This window comes from Anneissia japonica, unplaced genomic scaffold (assembly GCF_011630105.1).
Source record: "Anneissia japonica isolate Jap-2015-1 unplaced genomic scaffold, ASM1163010v1 scaffold1005_len2656397_cov198, whole genome shotgun sequence".
NCBI classification, from domain to species: Eukaryota; Metazoa; Echinodermata; class Crinoidea; order Comatulida; family Comatulidae; genus Anneissia; species Anneissia japonica.
Window position 1 is genome coordinate 1,550,176 of NW_022683792.1, and position 9,607 is coordinate 1,559,782.

General features: G+C 31.7%; 1 protein-coding gene across 6 annotated transcripts in view; it reads right to left on the reverse strand.

Annotated features, from left to right (window-relative positions):
* LOC117102070 (potassium channel subfamily T member 1-like) overlaps positions 1-9,607 on the reverse strand; it is a 64,835-nt gene that overhangs the window by 4,617 nt on the left and 50,611 nt on the right. For all 6 annotated transcript variants that reach the window (XM_033242296.1, XM_033242297.1, XM_033242314.1 and 3 more), the window contains 11 exons: positions 7,662-7,950; positions 5,826-5,931; positions 5,504-5,676; positions 5,178-5,249; positions 4,670-4,804; positions 4,023-4,134; positions 3,632-3,733; positions 3,169-3,252; positions 2,807-2,935; positions 1,128-1,245; positions 497-584 (listed from right to left, as the gene is read on the reverse strand). In XM_033242296.1, coding sequence (XP_033098187.1) covers positions 497-584; positions 1,128-1,245; positions 2,807-2,935; positions 3,169-3,252; positions 3,632-3,733; positions 4,023-4,134; positions 4,670-4,804; positions 5,178-5,249; positions 5,504-5,676; positions 5,826-5,931; positions 7,662-7,950 — 1,408 coding nt within the window. The remainder of the gene's footprint in view (positions 1-496; positions 585-1,127; positions 1,246-2,806; positions 2,936-3,168; positions 3,253-3,631; positions 3,734-4,022; positions 4,135-4,669; positions 4,805-5,177; positions 5,250-5,503; positions 5,677-5,825; positions 5,932-7,661; positions 7,951-9,607) is intronic.

Consider the following 9,607-nt stretch of genomic DNA (forward strand, 5'->3'; position numbering starts at 1 on the left):
TATGTATATGTATATATGTGTATATGTATATATATATGCATATGCATATATATATGTATATGCATATGTATATGCATATATATGTATGTATATCTATATATGTATGTATATATATGTATTTATATATAAATATGTATGTATATATATATGTATATATATGCATATTATATATGTATATGTATAATATACTATTTCCTACCATAGGGGAAACGATAACAATGGAAAGCGTTAGAAATAACACCTTAAGGTGAAAACACTGCCGCTAAGGGGAAATTTTAACAACGTTAAGGAGAAATCTAGACAAAGGATTTTTCTCCCTATTTGTGAGTTAGTATGTTATATATATGTATATGTATATGTATGTGTATATATATATATATATATATATATATATATATATATATATACATACATATATACAAACATATATACAAGCATACATACATATATACACGCATACATACATATAAAATAAAAATAATAATTGAATAATTACATTATGTCATCAACCTCCAACTTCATATCAAAACTTGGATTGATGATTACATATGAAATCTTGTTTCGCTTGTCACTAACTTCAGAATCTGCAAAAGAAATTACAGTACAGTCAATGAACATGGCTACAAGAAAAGCTATCATTCAACAACATATATTTAGTATTCACAACAGTAGAAAACCCTCAAATTTAGCAAATTTACACATGATTGTAGCAATTACTAGTAAAGTAATAATAGATTGAATCTTCTTTAAATGCAATTTTTGATCATTAGCAGTAATATTTATTTTTAGTTTTGTAAAATTAAATGCAAAATAATAACATGATTTGTTTATACCCATTATGTGCATTAATTGTTGAGTTTTCCCAATTGCTTTATTATTATAATGATCTTGAAAGTTGGGCATACACTGCACCAGATGGTCGCCGGCCGAAGCGATTCTATGTAGAACAAAACGTCACGACAAGAGTGCAATGGATAATTTTTACTGATCTGTTTTAACTGCCACCAAAAATCAGTAGATGGTGTTGCATCGTCTAACACTCAGAGAGAGTGGAGTTGTACTTGTTGTATGACCGTCATACGATGCAGTGATTGCCCGGCCTTATAATACAAAATGTAGCATCTTACCATATTCTTCTTCCGGTAGATCAAGCTTCTTCATTTTTATTCGCACCATATTTGCCAATTCCTTCCTTTCTCCACTAAAACCTTGTAAGCTATCATCATCTTCCATTGGCAATGAACACTTAAAAAGATTAAATAAATTAAATACAATTAAGCTATGTAAACAAATTGTTCATAAAGTTGTGGGCTAGTGAGCCCTCAACTGTGTATCAAATTGCTGGCAAATGGAGCAGTTTCAATTGTTCTCATGCCTCTTGATTGTCTTGTCTTTTCACCGTTTTCTTCTTTGGTTATCGTAGGATATTTAATGGTTATGTTAACATCCATCCTTACACGTACTGGCAATATTTTTGGAATAAAAAAAACAAACAAATTGTTTACATGGTCAACTGGTTTATAATTTTTGGTTCCCTGAATGTAACTGTGTAACAGTAACATAACATTTGCAAGATATAATAAAAACCCATTAATATTGCAAATGACATGCCCAGGAGACCTACTCACTTGATCAAATACTTGTACAAAAATATTTTATATATGGAAAAAACATATTTCTTTCAGGAGGTCTTTACAATCTCTATCTGTTTCTAAGTCAACTTAACCTTCTGTCAGGGCTGCAAATAAACTTTACTATGGCTACATACTTTAATATTTCACTACTTTGTTTCTAGACCAACTCATTAGCCATCTGTTAAAGCAAGCATACTAAAGTTACACCATTGAAATGAAAATTTGCTGGAATCGACTCATACCAAACTTATGAGTAAAAGTATTACAGCCACATCCTTATGCTAGTTACTCGTGTTTTGGGATGGAACTCAATAGTTTGATAATTTCTACTTTCTCAGGTTTTCAGCCATTTCTTAGACACAAGAAGTTTTACATAGATGACCCTACTGTAAGTACATGTTAGATTGTAGGCATTTACAGGGATGGAGATTATAATAACCTTTATATTTTTATAACTGAATTGTTATCATGTACTGTACACTTCCTCTACCGTTGGAGCGTTTGATGCTATGTATGCAATTCGGCCTCTGAACCTCAAAGTTGGGTCCAAAACCTCACTGTGCAATTCGCAAATGTGCCTTGTCAAAGCACTTTGATTGTACACAATTGTGTCTTTACTTTGCCTAACTGTCATGTGACATGCCTAAATATGGTCACGATGACATGACCCATATTATATAGGCACATCATCACTATATATGGGCATACTGTAGCTAGAAAAGCTTGACTGTCATTTCACTGATTAAAACTACAGCTGCAAAACTACACAATTCTCACCAGGGAGCTGAGTATGTGTTCCATAAATGTCTGATCCAACAACCGGGGTAATAATGTGTATTACAGAAGCCTTGTCGGCCGTAATACACTATAGGACCGAAATATATCTTTTATTACTACATGTATGGCATGCTCTTGTGAAGGCCACAGGAGTACAACTCAGTGCCATCTGACCCAGAGACAGAGATTACACATCAAAAATTACTGACATGGCTTCATATACTGTACTCTAATATGCAAATGTATAATGATGCACAGCCAGAATATTCATATTTTGTGTTCACAAAGTCCCTGTACTGACGTAGCAAATTCAGCTGGGTGACATACAGCTTCTTGCGTCATCTAAAGCTCTCCGTAATTATTTTGGCACTGAACTAAAAATCTGATTTACTCACTTCTGATTTGTTATCAGCTTGTCCAACTGTTCTGTAAATTCCAATAGGAATCTCATGGGACGTTGAGCAGAGCTTCTGGTAAAGGCGCCCATATGTCCTTATCCACAAATCTTCTGGTGTTATTGGCAACTAAAAAAAATGTTTACAAAGATCAAAATCATTTTAAATATTAACAGATTTTTAAAAATATTAACAAAGATAGTGCCTCTTGTTAAAGTGTTTTTGTAAGCTTTTCACTCTTTTGCATCTTATTTTTCTTTATTGGTCAGTTATTTCTTTTGTTTGTAAATTGTATTGTTTAGTTTCGTTTGATGCAATAAAAGTGACTAATGAAAAAAAAACCCTATAAAATGTTCATTTACCTCACAAAGATAGCCAGAATTTGTAGCCTGGTCCAATCCAAGTAGGAGACGCACAATGCTTATTGCATAGTCCTTCACAAATGACTGAAAATAATAGAGTACATACATATTATAAAATTGTTTGTGTAGTAGTGATGGTCCTGGTCAGCATTGTCTGAAGGGAGGAGAAAGAAGAGGTGACATAAAAAGACAAAAGGAAATAAAGAATGAGGAAAGGAAGAAGATGATAGAAAAATTCAATGGAGTGTCTTCTAAAATATAGAAAATATTCTCTGACAACACTATCAAATTTTCTTTGACAAGAAAACTGTTGTAATCCCATATATAGTCATGATGTGCCCATATATAGTCATGATGTGCCTATATATGGTCATGATGTGATGTCATCATGACCATATTTAGGCATGTCACATATGTTTGTCAAATCAAAATTTGATAGTCTGGACAGGGCATTAATCCTCACCTGGTATAGCATTGTATCCAGCATACTCGCACTGAAGACATTGCCAGCAGCAAATGGCAGACGAAACATGTATGAAATATTTGAGCCTTTCTCTTTCTCAAGCTAAAAAAAATTATCCAAAAACATTAAAAGATGAAAACAAAAAATGAAACAATCCATATGATTCTTTACATAATTGGTAGCATATTATGGGCTGTAAATGAATAAGAATAATGCTAATAATGACATTATCATAAGTTAACATTATTATGGAGAATGGTTTGTGCAGTTGCACTAAAGCAATGTAATCTTCTGGGTCAGAGTGCAACTTCCACTTTAGCTACTTGCCTGTGTTTACAATAATGATTGTTATCAATATGACATTTTGTCATACAATTTCCCATTATCTCACCTTCTGTTTCTCAGCCATGCGAAGTGCATAGAAATCCTTGGCTCTGAACTGCATAAATCGCATGTTAGCAGCATGTGTTAACTCAGTGATGATAGTGGTACTTGGAAACAATCTAAATAAAATTAGAAATAAAAAAATCAAATAAATTAAGAACTTTACATTATTTTCAATCTCCACCAAACCAAACCAAACCGCCACACTTGACAAATTAGCATGTTTCTCAGCTATTGCGATTTTTGCAACTGTTATTCCATAATTTAAATAATTGGCTAAAAATAGCCAAATTATAATTTGTTAGAAATTTTAATAAAAAAAAATCAATTTCCTAATATATATAAGAATATCAAATCTTAATTTCATTCATATAACTTCCATATTTTTGCACAGCAAAAAGGGTGACCAGTTTCCTAAGTTCCTGTGTAGCTAAGCTTTTGCCTACCAGTGGAGTGCTCCCTCAGGGTTCACCACTACATAATAAAAAACATTGCGAGGGATCTATTCATGTCAGATAATTGTGTTAGTCAGCATCGATCCTCCTTCATCTTGTAAATGCAATCATCCTTTGAATGTCTGTGACATAGCCACATCAGTAATCACTTCCATATAAAGAAGAAAATCACTGGCCCTTCAACATCCTATAATAATACCTGAACATCGTCTGCACCGCCACAATTTGGTTTGCATCTGCCATGTAGTCCTCCTCAGCTAACTTTGAACTTTCTCTGTCGACCACAACTACCGTGTCAGACTGAAGCATTCCAGCTCTTAACAAGTCATCCAAGCTAAAAAAAAATTACACAGAAGTTTTCTTAAGAAAGTTTGACTTTAAATGATTGTAGCTTGGTGGATATGATGTTTCCTATCAAATCCAGACGTTCTAACCCCTTGAACTTAATGTTTGAATGTGTGCTGGTGAAGTGCGCCCCAACCCTAGAAATGTGTTTTTCATATATGCATTCTGATATTTTGAGATGTCAGCAACACTCGGAAATTCTTTATCACTGTTGATGTGTGGTTGTGTAAAATGTCATTCTAAATTCACAATTCCTTGGAGGCTCAGTGAGTCATTTTCATTTATTGCACCTCAACATTCAAAGCTTTTCAAATTACCATAATGTAATCACATATATATTAAAAAAGAAAAAGTTCACCTACCTTTCTAATAATCCAATCATGAAGTATACCATAGGGAAGGAAGAAATACACTCCAGGAAATTATTATCGACACTGAAAAGAACAATGAAACACATGATTCAAAGGTCCTTTCAATAATATGTTGATTTTATAAACATTAAAACTATTTACACTTAGCCAAAAAGAAAAATGACTTGATGCTCTGGCTTTGGTTTAAACATTTTCAGTGTGAATTCTATGAATAACCCATGATTGTACGAAGACATTTAAAGTATTTTGCAGGAATTAAATCCAGTGTACTCTGTCCATAATGACGTCATTTGTAGATTATAAATACTTAGTTGTACCTTTTCTCCACCATAATAATTATAGGCTTAAGAGTGTGCTTAGGTCTGAAGTGCGCCCTCAGTGGTACAATGAAGTTCACCATTCCTTGTGCTGCATACTCTGCTGCGATGATAATGTTGTTGTTCGGCCAATTGTACTCCCCAGCGTGAGTCCACGACTTGTGATCACAAGGCTGCAATTTAACATAGATACATCAGAAACTTTAATACATTTGTTTCTTATTCTTTAATAATGTAATTTGCATATTTTTTATAGTTTTGATAATTTTTAAGTACCTCAAAATCATAACAGATGATTAAAAAAAATGTTTTGTATTCTTACTTTGTCAAGTTCTAAGCAACAATGTGGTTTGGGCGTTTCCAACAAATGACACATCATAGGAGAGTAGCCAATATATGGCATCACAGGAGGGTAACCCTTTGTCCACCTATCAAATTCAAATTAAGAGTATAAGTTATATTTCTGGATAAACATAGCAAAAACAGTAATCATGCTTTATGGAACTTATTTTGCTTTTATGTGCTATCTTATATCCTGAAATAAAATATATACTTATTTAATATGAAATAAATCATAATCTATAGAAATGTTTAAGTTACAATAAGAATAATAATATCAATAAACATATAATAACAAATAATATTAATAGCAATCAAATCAATAATATTAATAACAATAACAACAATGATAGAAATCAATAATGCTATTCATAACAATAAAAATATTATTGGCCTCATTTTGATAATACACATTTTACCTCTTGCAGAGATAAAATGGGGGAAGGTGGGGGGGGGGGAACCTTTCTAGTGATGTAATTGAAATAGACAATGTTAGATCATGGAGGAATTAGTTTAGAAACTAGATTAAGACCATGATTTGAAGTTGACAGCATGAATTGCAAATGCTGTATTGCTGCTCCCAAAATTTGAATTTATATTAAGACTTGAGGCAATTTGACTTATCAGGTAAGGATGACACAAAGAAGTGAAAAGAGGATATTTGATATTCTATGCACTACTGCAAGTTAATTCATTGCTTGTTATGAATATGTAACATAATAGCGTTGAAATTGATTTTCTGTGATGCAGAAGACACAATGGCTGGCTAGCTATAGCCCTTTACAATTGTTGCATCTAATAAAGTTAGTGAGCAGTGTGGGGCAAGGAGGTTGGAAGCTGTGTTAGATTGCAACTCAAAATTTATGTTTTTTGGTGTCATTAAATGCAGAAATTATTAAAGTAGGCTTATAATATTACACTTGGTAAATTTATTTTGCCTTGAAAATAAAGATATTCATTGGCTACATTTGGATAATGCTAACAAGGTTGTATTATCACGCATCATGTTGCATAAGAACAAACAAACGCACACTCAGTTGCTATTGATACTCTAGTTAATGTTTGAAACAAGGCCATATCTATTGTGATATGACCTTTTATAACAGCATTATTTTTATTGTTTGGAGAAAATGGTTAATGCAAGATGGTCTTAACTAATAGTATACTAGAATTGTTGGTAATTATTGAGATATTATTTAAATTGCATACATCAACGATGTTTTTGTTAATTGTTGCATAATCAAAGACATAAACTTGTGTATAATAATGTGTTATTGACAGCAATACAGAATCAAGAATACACAGGAATGGCAATGACAGATAATAACCTCTTAACTTAATAATAATGCAAATAATGTTTTCAAAACAATATTATAAGGAAGCCCAAAATAGAAGACAGTAATAATAATAATAATTTATAAAGTGCCAATATGATTATTAAAACAAAGTAAAAATCAAAGGAGCTGTGCATGTTTAGATGTTAAAAATGCTGGTTTTGAGTTCGATGGTCTTAACAATAGCAACTGAAGGTGATTCGGCAATATGTTTAGGGAGGAAGTTCAAAAGAGTGGCAGTTGAAAATATAAATGAGCCATAAGATTTGATGTTAAATTTTGAAACAATAGCTAATTAAGGTCGAAAGAATGTAGAGAGGATAAAGAGACATACTTAGAAAGGAGATCAAGTAGGTAAGTGGGCTGTTGAAATTTAATAATATAAATATCCTATTAAAGTTTTCATAAAGGTTCATAATAAACCAAACTGTCAATACACATATAAAAAATTCAAATCTCCTCCTGTCCTAAAAAATGCCCCTTACTTTTCTCCCTCCTCCCAAGTGTCCTCGGATTCATCCTGCACCTCCTTATGAGCATATAGTGGCTTATGATCCCGAAGCGGAGAATTGTCTGCCATTATCATCTCCGACACCGGCATTATTGATGGCCTTCGTTGACGGCGTGCTCCTATAGGAGGGGCATCACTTGATACATTCTCCTCTCCGGCAGGTGGTGGCATCAGAAGATGGCGATCTCCTGACGGGACTTGCAGAGTAGACCTCTCGTATGTTGGGTGGTTATTTTGTTCACGCATCTCAATTGGTAAAGTTCCTAAAGAACATAACAAAATTTGTTAAAATTAGAAAAAATTTGATCTAATCATTTATAACTATTCTCATCTTGAAGGATTTAAGTTATGCACCAGTAGTTGTAGAATATTTATATTTAATTGATTTCACTGAAACATAAATATACAGTAGTCAGGAATGTTTTACATTTGCTTTTATTTTACATTGAATTATAATCATTTTAAAATGTGTTGTATCTTTCTTATTTTAACTGATATAAGTGGTGTATTCTAAATGTTTTAAACATTTTAATATTATTAATTAAATCATTCTGTAGTTAACAAATTTTCCTTAAATTTGTCAATAAAATCATTTTGAATCTTGTATCTTGTCACATTTTTATAGTTTTCAATTCTTTTTATTTTATTTTAAATGGATTTTCAGTAACATAATATAGATAACAGAAATTAAGTTATCACCATACCCATCATAATCCTAATCATAGCCACCAAATCGTTTCATTATTGCTATTGTTCCACTAAACTAAAATACATTCAATATTACTAGTTTATTGTTATGAAATTTATCAATCTAATACCATTGTTGAATTTATTAATATTAATGATATATCAAAAAAAAAATATATATAATTTTGATCCCTTTTATCTGATAATCAATACTGTCACCTGATTAAATCATTTAATTAATACATCTGAATTGTTTAAAATATATATATTAATGATACCCAATACATTAGTACATTCAGTAATACATACATACAAACATGCAAATGAACATGGCAGGTATGAATAAACATGAGTAAAAATGAATAAACATGACCTATGAATAAACAGTAAAACACAAATAAACAATAGGAGAAAATTGAAACTATTATTAGTATTGTAATTAGTAAAATATAAAAAAGACTACTCTACCATATCCATTATCAGAATGTAGGTAAGAATGGCCCCGGAAAAAATGGCCCCAGAAAAAATGGCCCCGGAAAAAATGGCCCCAGAAAAAATGGCCCCAGTAAAAATGGCCCCATTATGACAGGTAGGTAAAAATGGCCCCAATGAAAAATTCGGTAATAGAAATGATATATATTTTTTTAAATCTTCAAATATTTAAATTTGTATAAGCAAGAATTGAATCAAGAAATAAAAAATGGCCCTCAATTATAAAATTAAAGAAAAAAAAAAAAAATAAACAAATGTTGTAAAATACCTTGTAGCAAAAATTTAATTAATAAATCAACATAAAGAATATGCATATTTGAGAACTAAAATAAATTAGTTTTTAGCTCCTATGAGTAGCTCTGGGAGTAGGTCTAAGTATTTTTAAAAATTATTAATATTATTAGATATTATAACCATATTTGCGGCAAATTATTAATATTATTATTATTATTAATGGCTCTGATGGGAGGCGCTAAAACATTGATTCGGCACCAGTTTTGAACGACGAACTTGCAGGGAATGTTATAAACCATTTTCACAAAATTTGAAATAAAAATTTCCAATAACGTGGCGAATACCAACGATGGGAACTTTCAGAGGCCTGGCATTTCGCGGTACGTCATGGATAACATCAACAACAAATCTAAATTGCTAACGAGCACAAACATTTTAAAACGGAAAAACAGTACAGTAAAATGTACAATAGTCAGCGAGTTTGTCAAACAAGGTATAAAAAAAGTC